This window comes from Natator depressus, chromosome 6, assembly GCF_965152275.1.
Source record: "Natator depressus isolate rNatDep1 chromosome 6, rNatDep2.hap1, whole genome shotgun sequence".
In the NCBI taxonomy this organism is placed as follows: domain Eukaryota; kingdom Metazoa; phylum Chordata; order Testudines; family Cheloniidae; genus Natator; species Natator depressus.
In genome coordinates this window covers 65,569,018-65,586,597 of record NC_134239.1, presented here as the reverse complement: position 1 = coordinate 65,586,597, position 17,580 = coordinate 65,569,018, and the positions used below count along the sequence as shown (strand labels likewise).

Genomic DNA, 17,580 nt, shown 5'->3' with positions numbered 1-17,580 from the left:
AAATAGGCTAAGACATTTTAAACTATATTTGGCTCCTAGCCAGCATCACAAATAATACTGTTAGTAGGGTGTCTGCTACCAGTATTTGGCTCTGCATGTATATTTCAAATACTTAATTTCCGTTTATTCCTGGTGATATGCTTCTTTGTAGATGTTCAGAGATCTGAGATAATGGGTTCCGGTTTTCGTTTACACAGGAACAAATCAGGGCATGGGCAACACGTATAAAGAAGATAATTTACTTGGCCAGAATTTTTCTATGTTCTCTCGTTCTTGAATTTTTGTCTTTGAATAAGAAGTTATGTCCTTAAAGTTCAGCACTCTCATTGTCCCCACAACAAGATCCACCTGTTTGTCAGAGGCAACCGTGTCATGGAAATCTTGGTGCCTATATTAGTGGGGAGAAGGAGGCAGCTGCCAACTCCAGTTTTAAGCAGCAGGGACATCTGAGATAGTTCCTCATTTGCTTCCTATTCTGCTCTCTCTGATCCATAGAAGTCACAGACGTTACCATTCTTAGGCTGATGTATAATGATTAGTGCTCACACTGATCTGCATGATCTCCTACAGACAAAACACAATTGCTCTACCCTCCGTCAGAAGAGCAGAGAACACAATGCAAGTGAACATGATGCAGAGCAGACAGAGGTGACTCAAAGTACGGAGAGTTGCTATGGCCCTAACTGTTAAGTTATTCACTTTTTTTTTTATTGTTTTGAAATCATCTATGTTCAATAAGAATAAAGATCAACATCTATTTTTCCCTTTAGTAACATTTATTTTTAAAAAAATCAACTCAATTAAGTATTGCTATGTACTGTAATAGCCAATAAAAATGCACCTCACTAACTTGTATCTTGAATAATGAAAGTTGGCTAGATGGGTATCAGAAGCCAAGTTATCACTATTTACTCCTTAACTATACTCTAGTCTAACTTCAGTTATCTGAGCTTCTTGAGCTCCTGTCCCTTGGGCAGTTTCTCCCTCTCATTGGCACTGTCTCTGCAGCTGATTACAAGTGCCTAGGGTCACACCTATGCATCTTCACTAAAAAGTGGCTTCCAAAATTCAGGAGGAGCATGCCTATATACCTGCAATAAACCAATGCAACTCTGATATCAAGGGGAGAGAAAAAACAACTGATCTTTAATGTGGGAACAATGGAGAAATGCCCACATTTGGGGGAAAATGGAAGACACACTTGAGTAAGCTTCAGACACAGAAAGCAGATTTTAAACTTCCTCTCACCACCACTCCCTTAAAACTAGGATGAGCCACTCCGTGGAAAGTCAAATTCTGCACCTTATTTTTAGGATCAAATAGAAGATGACCAAACTGGGGAGGAATGTGGGAAAGTGTAAGCTGTTTTACACTAGTTTTACATTTTCTTCAGGATAAAATGTGATCTTCAAAGTGGGAAGGAAGAAGTGTACATTCTTACTTAAGTGTGTCTCTCCTTTTGCCCCAAAGAATAGAAAAATCGATGCCAAGTGTTTAAAAGCAAGACCTTGCAAGCATCAATCCTGATATCCAAGATATTTTAGAAATTCTGTCTAGTAGTTTCAGAGTGGTAGCTGTGTTAGTCTGTATGAGCAAAAAGAATGAGTACTTGTGGCACCTTAGAGACTAACAAATTAAATTTGGGCATAAGCTTTTGTGGGCTAAAACCCACTTCATCAGATGTTGCTTCAGGAGTGCCATGGTGAAGCCATGATTCCCTGCCTCCTGCTTACGAACTGTTTGGTTTAGACAGTATTAAAGATTTAAGGCATTAGTTTGCTCAATTTCTGCACTCTTTTACTAAAAGAAATTACAAGAGTATTACTGAAATTTAAAGATGGAGAGCTCACAATATTGGGAGCAATTAACTGTTAACTTAGAAGGTTAAGGACAGGCCTTAAGAATACACAGATATATCAAGTACCAAATGGATGTTAAAGTAATCAGTATATAAGGAGAGTTAGCACCAAGCAACAATAAATTATGGAATTTATTACATTTAAAAACAAGATTACGATAGTTTATGAATTATTTCAAAGACTTCTATTTTGACAGGGTTGATTCCTGGCTCTTTATGCAGTGGTTTGCTGCATTCTAAGATTTAGAACATTTGCAGGACGGTTTAGCTGTTTACATTATCCTGCTAATTTTATGGTGCAGATCTCTTCCCCGCTACAGTCCCTGAGAAGTGTGGGTACTCCTATTCTCCTCTTCCCCCTTGGGAGAAAAAAAGAGATGCTGATTTAACATTTTCTTATTTATGATTGAAATTTAAACTATCTAAAGATTTGACACAAAATTAAAGTGAAAGAACTGAGTAAAAGTCAGTTTGTTACCATTCATTTGTTTTGTGGTTGATCTAAACCCACATGTGCCATGTTGAGATAGGCTAACCTTGTCATTGTGGGGGAAAAAGTGCCACGTACACATGCACAAATTCAACTAGTCCAAAGACATGCAGAGACAGCCCAAAAAGGTTAAAGGTGAGGAGAGAAGGGAAGTACTTTTTGGAAATGCTAGGGGGTGTGGGAAATATGTAGTCTGCTGCATGCATGCTAAAGATGGTGGAATATTTAGATACCATACCTGAGGGGCGATCCGATGAGCAATGTGGGAGGGGTGGGGTTACTCCCTGCATTGTGCCGGCGCCGTACTGCCTGACGCCTAAATGTGCTGCGTTCACGGTGAAACATGACAGTCTCCTCGCTGGCTTGTGCTGCTGCATCAAGACAGACTTTAGGTCAAACAGGAACCCAGCCCCAGTTATATACACAGCAACTGAAGTCTCTCCCTTCCCCCACCCACACCCCAATTAATGAATTTTGCAGCAAGAGAAACTAGGTCTTTTCACTTACTGTACTCAAGTCATTTACTACTGTCATCTTTTACCTTAAATAGGATCACAAAAGCACAATTATTATAGATAGATTTATATTTCCTTTAAATATACACCCTACTGGTCTTTCCCCATGTCCAAATAGCCAGGATTCCAAAAAGTTTTGTCTATTTTCTTCAAAACTTTAGATTTTGCTGGGAAGGGAACTGGATTAACTTCTCCAGCTCCCTAATGGAAGGAATAAATTATGTGCAGTTGGTACCAGTGCCTATTAAGGTTGCTTGATACTTCCCATTATAGGACCCTCTTTTCAGTTGCACATAACTTTCACCAAACTTGAATCATTTGGTCTGAAGGTTTCTATGCTGGGTGTTTGCCTCAGGCTGAATTTTTGAGAAATTTCAGCCAGAATTCTTCAGCTGTTTCCAAGAACAAAGCTAGAGAAAAAAATCTTTTAACATGGGAAAACATATGTACTTTTCCTTGGAAAGCTCTAGTCTCCATCTTTTGAAGCAGGGAGTGGCAGCAAGGTGGCCTGTGTGTCAGAGATGTACCTTTTTCCATCTCTGTGAAAAAATTTCCCATATTTGGTCAAAGATAAACCTTAGAAATAAAAGTTAGTTAGTTCACACACGCTCAGTGGCGTCATCTTACATTTGAGCAGCTAAATTCCCAGAAAAATGTATCTGTATTGGGCCTTTTTCTGCCCAGGGCAGAGGATGACTTTTCCTCCTTTTTCAGCTCTGGGCTGCCGCAGGCCATTCTGGGTCCAGGTCTGGACACCTTAACTGAGGGCAGGGCACTTGTCTCTTCTGTGCTTTCAATGACTCTCCTGCTGGGTTCAGACATTCTAAAGGAGTAAACTACCTGATATGAAGGCAGAATAGATGACAACGGGACCAGTGAACCTAGGAGGACTAGATGGGGCAAGGAAACTGGAATGGAGAACCAGTGAGACAGGAAGAAACAGGTATGGGGAGATATTCATGAGAAGCTGGGGCACAAGAGGAGAACTGGGACTGGGAGTCTGGAGGGATGAGGGTAAGATTTACTGAGCACAGAGAGTGGACTGAAATAAGAAGCCTGAGCAGTGGAGACTGGGACTGGCTAGTTGAGCAGAATAGTACTACAATGAGGAGCCAGGGATAGAAAAGAGAAAGGACTGGAACAATGACAGGTTGGAGAAGATGGGACAGAAGAGGTTATGTTCGGGGGTAGACAGGAAGTGAGCCCTGTAAAGAACACTCCCTCTCTAAAATCTGGAATAAAGCCCATTATTCCTGAGTCTCACCGTTCATTTGCTGTCAGCAAATATTTGAAAGACACTCTCTATCCCACTCTCATGCTGGACCACACAGAGGAGGACTACCTACCATTACTATCATTTACTGCCATTAAGTCAGCAGAGGTCTGTGCTGTGTATCTGAAGGCTCCAACCCTGCTGATGACCCATATGAGTATCAATATAGCACATGGCATTTCTGCTTTTTCGGTTTGCTTTTTTAAAAGATAGGAAGATACACACACACAAAATCTACATTAAAAGAACATCAGTGTTGAAAAGTCAAGAACTCAAAGTTTGGAAATTGCAGAGTTAAGACTACATAAAACCTTAATTCAGCCCCCTTGTGCATACGCTTTTATATAATCTTTAGTTACATGATCATATACTAGAGACCCCCCCCTTCCCATTCAATGTACAGGATGGACCTGCCCTGGAGATGATTCAGAGGTGTATACTGAAAGGAGACTGTTGGCTATAGAACCCCTGCTTCCCTTTTTGAAGAAACTGGAAGGCATATAGTGAATGAGGCAGGGGACTGCTGGAAAATAACTGAATTCTCTGAAGAACTGCCCTGGAGAATTGAACTGAATTCTATTTCTGCCTGTGTCACACAGTTCCTATATGATTCTATTCAAGTCACTTATATCAACCTTTTCACAGATGGTCACTAATTGTGTGGTATTCCTCATGTTTTGGTTGTCTGACTTCCGATCCTGGGGTCTGATTTACAAAAAGTGCTGAGCATTCATCACGGCAACTGAAGTCAATGGGAGCTCTCTCTTAAACATATTAAGTGCTATAAACTTCTAAAATCATTCTCAAAAACCAGGTTGTAGGCCTATAAAACAGGGATAACATCACCCTACTCACATCACAATGGGGTTTTGAAAATAAATTCATTAGTCTTTGAGTGCTCCACAAGGATGAATAGTGATGAATGCCACAGAGAAATCTCAAAAGAAAGTTAATAATTTTGTCTATAGAGCAGAATTTGAATAGGAAGGACAAAACAGGGGCCTGGGACCACACAATGAACAATGTGGAGAAAACAAAATAGTGAAATAGTTGCTCATTGACTGATCACTGTCCATTCTGTACACTGAATGAAGAAGGGGTCCTGTGGAAAAAAATTGATCAGGTAATTAAGGACTATATCAGAGTACGTATGCACAGGGGGATCTAATTAAGCTTGCAACAAGCAACCGCAATTCTGACATTTACTAGCTTATGCATGCTTGACTTTGCAACCTTAATGTTGTTCTTTTAATGTAATTTTTGTGTACACAATATTCTAGATTATCTGACAGTGACTCCTATTGGGGTTTTTCATGATCTTAAGACTTTCCCTAAGGGTAGCAAGGGCAGCCCTCAGATGCATTGCAGCCTCTCTAACCAAGAGAGGCTATTTTGGGACTTAGTTGCAAGTAGGCCACCCAATCGCTTGTATGAGAGCCATTATGTATTACTTCTTTTGACTGCAGGACAAACACAGCTTTCAACTGCAAGGCCCTCTCCTACGGTCAAATTCAGACCACTGAATAGTTATGCGTTAGTGAATGTTATATAAGTCTGTCCTCTCAAGAAGCTACATGTCAAAGCTGCAAGCAAGAAACTCAGTCTAATGTAAACAAAGAACAAACTAGTGGCACAGAAAGAATGGCATTCCAGTTTAAAACAACTTAAACAAGACCATTAAGACATCAGGCTGAACAAGTTTAATTTGTTTGCTTTTTCAAAAAGGCAAAGTTCATCATTCTGAAAGTGCACAAGATTTAAAGCACTGCATCATTATGAACATGTAAGACTAAGTACATTTAAAAGAAAGTTAGTACTTTTGTATCTGACCCTATGCTTGAAGAAAGGGGATGGAGGCTGATAAATCTCAAGCAAAATGCCTGCCACCGGTAGTAATGGAAGATTAAGTTCCTAAGCCAGTTTCTATCCCACTCTAGAATTTGTTTAACCATGATGATGACAGCTTTATTTTAGAATGTAAAGTTCCTTTAGTGTTGAACAGAAGGTTATTTGGTAAGTCAGTATTTGAGCAGAATTGATGTTTATTACAACCTCCTTTAGGAGGGCAGTTTATCTAGACTGAATAGTATTAACTCACATTTGTACAGTGCTACCATCTGGGGATTGTGAACTTGTGGTCCATACAAAAACTTGGGCTCTTAAGACCTTTGATAGAGGTCTAGCATCTGCGTTCACATGTAAGTTTCAAAAGCCAATAGCATTTACATTTGAGAGGCAGATAACCTTTGTTGGGTCTTGGCCAACACTCGCTCTCAGTAAAACTGATTCTACTCTACAATGCAGGAATTTTGTGTTTACTGAAGAGTGCAGGACTGGTTCCACTGTCTACGGCATCACTCACAAGACTCACCTCACAGAATTATTTTGGGAAGATTTCTAGACTAAGAAAGGCACTACCATAAAATCAATCAATCTAAATTCATGTATGTTATAAGGAAGGTGGAGTGTATATGTAATCTTAATATTACAGGAACAAATAGTTCTATATTATTAGCAAAGTGTAACAGGATTATTGTAATTCTCTTAAAACTAGCTCATTCAGTAGTTGCATCTTCACTTCATAAAAAGCCCAGTTTCAGTGGGTCAAAGTCAATCTTTGAAGTAAATCAGTTTACATAAGCAAGGCTCCCCAGGATCATAAATGTCTGTCTTGGAAAGTTCTGCTTACAATACAACCTTTGGCTCTCAAGTTTTGAAATTCTACAATGTTAAGGTGTGTTTGAAAAAGTTAAACTTTTCCTTCTGTTTAGCGATTTATTTTAATGAGCCATCTGAAACTTGTTACTATCTATTTCCAAGATATGAAAATTGGGACGTGAAGTTTACAAGACACACATTAACTAGATATGCATGCTACAGCTCAGAGATCAATACAAGACCTATTGTGGAGGCCCAACAAAAACTTCAGTGAGAAACACAGCCCACCAACCCATACTTCCAGCTGTTGGGAGGAAGATTAAGTAGAACGTATCCCAGAGCACCCCAGAGCCTGCCTGGGGTGTGCGGGAGAGGAGAAGTCTGTCTTTCATGGAAGCCTTTGGGTGTTAGATGTGCAGCATCCCTCCCTGATTTCTGGATGAGACAGTCTCTGCCTGCCTGCGTCCAGATCCTACAAAAAACAGATGAGAGCGAGGGGTGTCTTAATTAGTTTATCCCACCCTCAGCCTCTGTTTTGTTTTAGTCCTCCCTCCACTGCAAACTGCTGATTGCCTGACTGTTGTGATTTATAGCTTTTTCCCCAAGCAGCAGCAAAGTGAAGCCAAGAACTCTGATCTACATTCATGTTTTACCCACTGATGTAGTTGCTCAGGGGTTTTATTACTATGGCCTGGCCTGCATACAAACTAGCACCAGATTAGCTAGGTTCCACTGAACAGTGCAAACCTTGGTGTGGACATATTTCAGTTTAGTTTAAACCTGATCCTAATGTCAATTCTTTTTTGTCAAGGTACGAATGTCCTGGTCAAAGAACAGGCAAGGTCAAGATTCCAGAGAAAATAATTTAAAAAAAAGTATATAAAAAGATTTTGGGGTCCGCTCAAAAGTGTCTGGAGGTCCGGATTTGGCCTGCAGTCCACCTATGACTACCCCTGGTACTAATGGCTTTAAGCTAAATTGAAAAAGCTTAGTTTAACAATCAGTTAAAAAAATAATCACAATTTAAACTAAACTAGTGCAACTCTGAGTAAAAAGATTCTTTTAATTTCACTAGATTGCTGCTTAGGGTAAAAAAGCCAGTATGAGCAACAGCACAAGCACTGGAGCCTTCTTTCAGAGAGAGTAATGAAGGCATTACTGTACCACCACACAACTGGAAATAGGATTGTCGATTAATTGCCATTAACTCACACCATTAAGTCAAAAAAATTAATCACGATTAATAGCACTGTTAAACAATAGAATACCAATTGAAATTAAATATTTTTGCATATTTTTCTACATTTTCACATAGTGATTTCTATTACACAGAATACCAAGTGAACAGTGCTCACTTTATATTTTTTATTACAAATATTTGCACTGTAAAAATGGTAAGAAATTGTATTTTTCAATTCACCTCATACAAGTACTGTAGTGCAACCTCTATCTTGAAAGTGCAACTTACAAATGTAGATTTTTTTTTGTTACGTAACTGCACTCAAAAATAAAACAATGTAAAACTTTAGGGCCTACAAGTCCACTCATTCCTATTTCTTGTTCAGCCAATCGCAAAGACAAACAACTTTGTTTACGTTTACTGGAGATACTGCTGCCTGCTTCTTATTTACAATGTCACTTAAACGTGAGAAAAGGCACTGGCACTTCTGTAGCTGGCGTTGCAAGGTTATTTACGTGCAAGATATGCTAAACATTCATATGCCCCTTCATGCTTCGGCCACCATTCCAGAGGACATGCTTCCATGCTGACGATGCTTGTTAAAAAAAACGCGTTAATTAAATTTGTGACTGAACTCCTTGGGGGAGAATTGTATGTCTCCTGATCTGTTTTACCTGCATCCTGCCATGTATTTCATATAATAACAGTCTCAGATGATGATCCAGCTCATGTTGTTCCTTTTAAGAACACTTGCACTGCAGATTTGACAAAACACAAAGAAGGCACCAATGTGAGATTTCTAAAGATAGCTACAGCACTCAGCCCAAGGTTTAAGAATGTGAAGTGCCTTCCAAAATCTGAGAGGTCTGGAGCATGCTTTCAGAAGTCTTAAAAGAGCAACACTCCGATGTGGAAACTACAGGACCCGAACCACCAAAAAAGAAAATCAACCTTCTGCTGGAGGCATCTGACTCAGATGATGAAAATAAACATGTGTCAGTCCACTCTGCTTTGGATCGTTATCGAGCAGAACCCTCCATCAGCATGGACGCATGTTCTCTGGAATGGAGGTTGAAGTATGAATGGACATATAAATCTTTAGCGCATTTGGCACGTAAATATCTTGTGACACCAGCTAAAACAGTGCCATGTGAACGCCTGTTCTCACTTTCAGGTGACATTGTAAACAAGAAGCGGACAGCATTATCTCCTGCAAATTGTAACCAAACTTGTTTGTCTGAGCGATTGGCTGAACAAGAAGTAGGACTGAGTGGACTTGTAGGCCCTAAAGTTTTACATTGTTTTATTTTTGAAAGCAGTTATTTTTTTCTACGTAATTCTACATTTGTAAGTTCAACTTTAATGATAAAGCAATTGCATTACAGTACTTGTATTAAGTGATTTGAAAAATACTATCTGTTTTTTACAGTGCAAATATTTGTAATCAAAAATAAAAATATACAGTGAACACTGTACACTTTGTATTCTGTGTTGCAATTGAAATCAATATATTTGAAAATGTAGAAAACATCTAAAAATATTTAAATAAATGGTATTCTCTTATTGTTTAACAGCGCAATCAATCACAATTAATTTTTTTCATCGCTTGACAGCCCTAATTGGAAGTCTACCTTCCCAATGTAAGGTCTAGAATTTTATTTTAAAGAAAAATTCTGCAGAACTTGATAGGTTGCATTCCCACCAATAGTTTGGTGGTCAAGTGGTTATTTCAAAACCTCAATATAACTACCAGATCCATCAAGCAGCAGACTGTACAGCTGGAATAAATGAACACTAGCTGAACCATCCTGCCTGTTATACATGCATTTCTAAAGCCTACTTACTTTCCTTTTGTACATATAGGTGAAGGCATATACACATTAAGTGCTTTATGTAGAATTATTTAACAAAGCTTGAAACAGTTGTGAGTGCTCAAGAAGCTAGACTGTATATATTGTTATACAGTATATTACTAGTTTTTAAGAGAACACGTTGCCATAAAATAAACTAATCTTTGATTCTCTTTCATAGCAGAATTTGTGTTTGAATACTTGAGGTAAACATAGGTGTGGAGAAACCCCTCTCATGCACAAGTCATTGTGCACCTCTCATGTACAAGTCATTGTTTTCGATCCAAAACTGAACTTAAAAGTTGGAAGAGAAAATGCAAGTGGTGAAAATGCAATGTTTCCTCCTGTTACTGAAGTTAAGGAGGCTAAATTCAATTTTATACTAATGAAGAGTACCCACCACAGAATCCCAAATTAATCCTTAAATCAGTGTGGTTTGGTGAACTCCTGAGTGAGAAGAAGGCAGCTAAGAAAAGAGGGACAAGCTGCAGAGACGGAGTAAAATTTTTCAGACACACAACTTAGGAGCCTATGTGTCATTGAAAATCAGTGGCACTATAGTTCAAGTGCTTTTGAAAATTTTGCCTTCAGACTAAGTACAGTTAAACTCTTAAAACACCCGAGTGACCTTCTGAAATTCCATTTATGTGGCTAGTTGAGTAAATTTGAACTGGATTTAAAAAAAACCCCACCTGTAACTAACAAGTGCTGCAAACTCACCATGACATCTGATTATTAATGGCTTGTGCATCACATACTATAGTAAGGAAGACCCTAATGTCTACTCATGTCCATGTTTTCAACCTGGGTGCCTGAAGTTTGGTGCACAGATTAGATTCCTAACATTAAGCATTCAGATTTGAAAATATGACCCTCTGTATAAATCTTCTAGAAGAGAATCTAGGTCACTTTTCTTTAGCTGTGTTAGATCTACAAAGCTAAGTAAGAAACCCTATCTTTGTCAGTAAAATAATCCTATTACTCCGAATACTCACACAGGAAGCAAACCGGATCAGCAAGACATTTTTACTCAGTATCTTTTCTGACCATTCCTACACAAATTAATGACAGGTTTCAGAGTAGCAGCCGTGTTAGTCTGTATCCGCAAAAAGAAAAAGGAGTACTTGTGGCACCTTACAGACTAACCAATTTGAGCATAAGCTTTTGTGAGCTACAGCTCACTTCGATGTGAAGTGAGCTGTAGCTCACGAAAGCTTATGCTCAAACAAATTTGTTAGTCTCTAAGGTGCCACAAGTACTCCTTTTCTTTTTACACAACTTAAGTTACCCAATTTACATTTCAATCGTTCTGGTAAAATACTCCATCCTTCTAGAAGAAAGACAGTTCAGTCCGCATGGCTCCAGTGATGAACTCTATGCCTTTTATTCTGAACATATACACATATCAACTAAACAGACTGAGTGCAAATGAAGTATACCATACCCTTTGCAATTAGAGGTAAGCCCTGAGCTACAAAATTTCAACCCAGACTCAAAATTCAAGTGTCCCATTCAAGAGTTCTGGTGTGAAGAGCCACCTCTACTTATCATGTACGTATAAAAACTTAAAAAGAAAAAAGAAAAGGAGTACTTGTGGCACCTTAGAGACTAACCAGTTTATTTGAGCATGAGCTTTCGTGAGCTACAGCTCACTTCATCGGATGCATAGCATATCGTGGAAACTGCAGAAGACATTATATACACACAGAGACCATGAAACAAAACTTCCTCCCACCCCACTGTCCTGCTGCTAACAGCTTATCTAAAGTGATCATCAAGGAAGGCCATTTCCAGCACAAATCCAGGTTTTCTCACCCTTCCCCCCCCCCCCCACACACACACAGACACACATACAAACTCACTCTCCTGCTGGTAATAGCCCATCCCTCTTTGAAACCTCTCTTTATAATGCGCATGATAATCAAGGTGGGTCATTTCCAGCACTAATCCAGGTTTTCTCACCCCCCCCCCCCCACACACACACCCCCCTCCAAAAACCACACACACAAACTCTCTCCCCTGCTGGCAATAGCTCATCTTACAATGTGCACAGCAATAATTCAAGTTTAACCAGAACGTCTTGGGGGGGGGGGGGGTTTGTAGGAAAAAAACAAGGGGAGATAGGCTACCTTGCATAATGACTTAGCCACTCCCAGTCTCTATTCAAGCCCAAATTAATAGTATCCAATTTGCAAATGAATTCCAATTCAGCAGTTTCTCGCTGGAGTCTGGATTTGAAGTTTTTTTGCTTTAAGATAGCGACCCTCATGTCTGTGATTGCGTGACCAGAGAGATTGAAGTGTTCTCCGACTGGTTTATGAATGTTATAATTCTTAACATCTGATTTGTGTCCATTTATTCTTTTACGTAGAGACTGTCCAGTTTGACCAATGTACATGGCAGAGGGGCATTGCTGGCACATGATGGCATATATCACATTGGTGGATGTGCAGGTGAACGAGCCTCTGATAGTGTGGCTGATGTTGTTAGGCCCTGTGATGGTGTTCCCTGAATAGATATGTGGGCACAGTTGGCAACGAGCTTTGTTGCAAGGATAGGTTCCTGGGTTAGTGGTTCTGTTGTGTGGTATGTGGTTGTTGGTGAGTATTCGCTTCAGGTTGGGGGGCTGTCTGTAGGCAAGGACTGGCCTTTCTCCCAAGATTTGTGAGAGTGTTGGGTCATCCTTCAGGATAGGTTGTAGATCCTTAATAATGCGTTGGAGGGGTTTTAGTTGGGGGCTGAAGGTGACGGCTAGTGGCGTTCTGTTATTTTCTTTGTTAGGCCTGTCCTGTAGTAGGTGACTTCTGGGAACTCTTCTGGCTCTATCAATCTGTTTCTTCACTTCCGCAGGTGGGTATTGTAGTTGTAAGAATGCTTGATAGAGATCTTGTAGGTGTTTGTCTCTGTCTGAGGGGTTGGAGCAAATGCGGTTGTATCGCAGAGCTTGGCTGTAGACGATGGATCGTGTGGTGTGGTCAGGGTGAAAGCTGGAGGCATGTAGGTAGGAATAGCGGTCAGTAGGTTTCCGGTATAGGGTGGTGTTGATGTGACCATCGTTTATTAGCACTGTAGTGTCCAGGAAGTGGATCTCATGTGTGGACTGGACCAGGCTGAGGTTGATGGTGGGATGGAAATTGTTGAAATCATGGTGGAATTCCTCAAGGGCTTCTTTTCCATGGGTCCAGATGATGAAGATGTCATCAATATAGCGCAAGTAAAGTAGGGGCGTTAGGGGACGAGAGCTGAGGAAGCGTTGTTCTAAATCAGCCATAAAAATGTTGGCATACTGTGGGGCCATGCGGGTACCCATAGCAGTGCCGCTGATCTGAAGGTATACATTGTCCCCAAATGTAAAATAGTTATGGGTAAGGACAAAGTCAGGATTAGTGCTGGAAATGACCCACCTTGATTATCATGCACATTATAAAGAGAGGTTTCAAAGAGGGATGGGCTATTACCAGCAGGAGAGTGAGTTTGTATGTGTGTCTGTGTGTGTGTGGGGGGGGAAGGGTGAGAAAACCTGGATTTGTGCTGGAAATGGCCTTCCTTGATGATCACTTTAGATAAGCTGTTAGCAGCAGGACAGTGGGGTGGGAGGAAGTTTTGTTTCATGGTCTCTGTGTGTATATAATGTCTTCTGCAGTTTCCACGATATGCTATGCATCCGATGAAGTGAGCTGTAGCTCACGAAAGCTCATGCTCAAATAAACTGGTTAGTCTCTAAGGTGCCACAAGTACTCCTTTTCTTTTTTCTTTTTACGAATACAGACTAACATGGCTGTTACTCTGAAACCTGTATAAAAACTTGGAACTTCAGATACAGTGAGGCTGAAGTGAAGCCGCGATGATTTGGGTAACAGTTGATATTATGAAGTTACTATGAAAACTGCTGTATTATGAACGCCTGTGTGCGTATGCACCATGAGCTGTCACATCTCTGCCAGATCAAGGACATTGGTGGATGTTAGAACTCAGTGACTGTCTATTCAGGATTACGCACCCTGGGATAATAGTTTAGCTAAGGAAGTTGGCTGAAGTCAGGAGTAGAATCAGTTTTCCCCAACCTTCTCAACCCAGGACTGGCATTTAAAGTTACTAGAGCAAGAAAAAGACATACAGACAAAGCAAAAACTTTATGAAAAGATTAATGGGGAAAGACCTATAGATAGAGCCCTGCACAGACACAAAATTTGTATCCGCATCCCATCCATGATCTGCAAACATGGTCTGCGGATATCTGCAGATTTGCAGGGCTCTACGAATCATGACACAGGCAGAAGTTTGAGCAGAAGGAAGAAAGGGGACAGACAGGCCAAGGTCAGAGGAAGCCAGCTGACCAAGGGGGAAGAGGCCCTATGTTTTGGAGGAGAAGAGAACTCAGAAAGCAGCAGGAGAAGGATCCTGCATCCCACAGAGGACCATGAATCCTGCCCCTGCACTCCCTTCCCCCCCAAAAAACACACAAAACTCTGGAGAGGTAGAGTAGAGCTAGTTGGGAATTTTCTGCTGAAGCTTAGTTTCATCAGCAAATGCCAGTTCAGTAGAGTGAAGTAGTCTGCTGAATCTATTACAAATTCAGTAAAACTTCTGAAGCACAGCAGAGTGCCGATCCCTCCTCCCACCCCCAGTGGCATACAGAGGCCCAGCACCACCATGCCCTGCTTCTTTCCCTCTCCCTTCAAACTCCTAGGGACAGAGAGGCATAGCACCTCTCCAGCTCCAGTTGGGGATGTTGGCAAGGAATGGCTGGGCTCTCTTGCTTCCTTGCAACCAGGCTGGAAGTCTCTAGTCAGTTTCACAAATAGGTGGTCCGCCCCTCCCCCCCGAAATCCCTTTCTATGGATATTTTGTTTTTGACATTTCATCCTGCTTCAGAAGCAAGCTCTGAAAAAATATAAACATTTTCACAGAAAGGGATTCCTTTTTTCAGCCACCTCTAGTGGAGAGGAAACTGCGGCAGAGAAATGCATGGAGGGTTTATTATTTTTTTAAAATGTTTCAGACTGTGTACGTTAGAATTCTGTGTTACATGCTACAGCTATCACATGGCTCTTTGAAGAGGTAAACCCAAAGTCTCATTCCTTTGGTGGAGTTTTGGAAGGTGTGTCTAAGCTACTGGAGTACCGTGGGAGGGGAGCAGGAAGTCAAGGGCAATCCCGGAGGAGGACTCACAGACTTTAAGGTCAGAAGGGACCATTATGATCGTCTAGTCTGACCTCCTGCACAACACAGGCCACAGAATCTCACCCACCCAGTCCTGTAACAAAACCCCTGACCTATGTCTGAGCTACTGAAGTCCTCAAATCATAGTTTAAAGACTTCAAGGTGCAGAGAATCCTCCAGAAAGTAACCTCTGCCCCATTCTGCAGAGGAAGACAAAAAACCCCCAGGGCCTCTGCCAATCTGCCCTGGGAGAAAATTCCTTCCTGATCCCAAATATGGCGATCAGCTAAACCCTGAGCATGTGGGCAAGACTCACCAACCAGACACCCAGGAAAGAATTCTCTGTAGTAACTCAGATCCTACCCCATCTAACATCCCATTGCGCATATTTACCGCTAATAGTCAAAGATCAATTAATTGCCAAAAATTAGGCTATCCCATCATACCATCCTCTCCATAAACTTATCAAGCTTAGTCTTGAAGCCAGATATGTCTTTTGCCTCAACTGCTCCCCTTGGAAGGCTATTCCAGAACTTCACTCCTCTGATGGTTAGAAACCTTCATCTAATTTCAAGTCTAAACTTCCTGATGGCCAGTTTATTATATCCATTTGTTCTTGTGTCCACATTGGTACTGAGCTTAAATAATTCCTCTCCCTCCGCGGTATTTATCCCTCTGATATATTTATAGAGGGCAATCGTATCTCCTCTCAGCCTTCTTTTAGTTAGGCTAAACAAGCCAAGCTCTTTGAGTCTCCTTTTATAAAACAGGTTTTCCATTCCTCGGATCATCCTAGTAGCCCTTCTGTGTACCTGTTCCAGTTTGAATTCATCCTTCTTAAACATGGGAGGCCAGAACTGCACACAATATTCCAGATGAGGTCTCACCAGTGCCTTGTATAATGGTACTAACACCTCCTTATCTCTACTGGAAATACCTCGCCTGATGCAACCCAAATCCACATTAGCTTTTCTGGCGGCTCATAGTCATCCTGCGATCAACCAATACTCAGAGGTCCTTTTCCTCCTGTTACTTCCAAGTGATGCGCCCCCAGTTTATAACAAAAATTCTTGTTATTAATCCCTAAATGCATGACCATGCACTTTTCACTATTAAATTTCATTCTATTACTATTACTCCAGTTTACAAGATCACCCAGATCTTCCTGTATGATATCCCAGTCCCACTCTGTATTGGCAATACCTCCCAGCTTTGTGTCATCTGCAAACTTTATTAGCACATTCCCACTTTTTGTGCCAAGGTCAGTAATAAAAAGATTAAATAAGATTGGTCCCAAAACCGATCCTTGAGGAACTCCACTAATAACCTCCTTCCAGCCTGACAGTTCACCTTTCAGTATGACTCGTTGTAGTCTCCCCTTTAACCAGTTCCTTATCCACCTTTCAATCTTCATACTGATCCCCATCTTTTCCAACTTAGCTAATAATTCCCCATGTGGAACCGTATCAAATGCCTTACTGAATCAAGGTAAATTAGATCCACTGCATTTCCTTTGTCTAAAAAATCTGTTACCTTCTCAAAGAAGGTGATCAGGTTGGTTTTGGCACTACCTACCTTTTGTAAAACCATGTTGTATTTTGTCCCAATTACCACTGACCTCAATGTCCTTAACTACTTTCTCCTTCAAAATTTTTTCCAAGACCAAGTAGCTGTTAAACAGAAAAGGCATTTTAGTTTCTAATATGTAAAAAGTGTGTTTCAGAGAGCGAATCAGAAAATGGCTTAAGGATCTCTTGTCCAGCATAGAGGTGCAAAGACAGCTCAAGAGAATGAGAACATAAGACATTTCAGGATAGTGGTACTGAAAGGTAACAAACTGGAAAGCTTACACATCTAGGAGATCCAATACCTGTGGGCAGATCATCAATTCGTGTAGATCATTGCCATACCTTCACAATGGAGCTATGGAAATTTATACCAGGTGAGAATCTGCGCCCTTGATTTCTTTGCAGAGATTAGCTTTCTGCCAGAGGAAGGGAAGAAAATACACAAGTTTTGGTGGATGTAATATATCTACCAAGCATCCACAGAAAGTTATGCCCAAGACTGATCTCTGCAAGGAAGTTGCCAAGAGATGGTGGAGGGGGGACAGAGAAAGAGAAGGGTCATCCCCATTCCCTTCCCCACAAGGTAGCAAACTTTGGTAGGGAAATGGGGCAGATGATGACACCATAATGTAAGAATCCAGCACTCAACTGTTTTGCTAGTCAAAAAAGAGCAGCAGCTATAGAAAAGTATGGTCTAAGATTCCAATATTTTGACTGATTGCATCAAGAGCGGCATTGAGAGGCGGACGAATGAATACTTCCCACCATGTCAACTTGTATCACTGAGTTTGTGAGGTAGAATACTATCTACTAGTCAACAACTATGGGCATGAAACCATCTGCTTTGAATACTGAACTAATATTTTTCTAGGCCACCTTGAAGTCAAATGGATATGTTTTTGCATTAATGCCCAAAGACTTAACTCTGAACCTTCTCAGTTGTTTTACCTTATTTTATTTCTCAGAGCTTATGACATTATCTGGGAGAACATTAAAAACATGAAGTTTCTGCATTCCTACATGGT

At 40.7% G+C, this 17,580-nt stretch overlaps 1 protein-coding gene across 1 annotated transcript in view; it reads right to left on the bottom strand.

Annotated features, from left to right (window-relative positions):
- PCNX1 (pecanex 1) overlaps positions 1-17,580 on the bottom strand; it is a 133,656-nt gene that overhangs the window by 77,484 nt on the left and 38,592 nt on the right. The window contains exon 7 of the mRNA XM_074955581.1: positions 2,587-2,719. Within this exon, the coding sequence (XP_074811682.1) occupies positions 2,587-2,719 (133 nt within the window). The remainder of the gene's footprint in view (positions 1-2,586; positions 2,720-17,580) is intronic.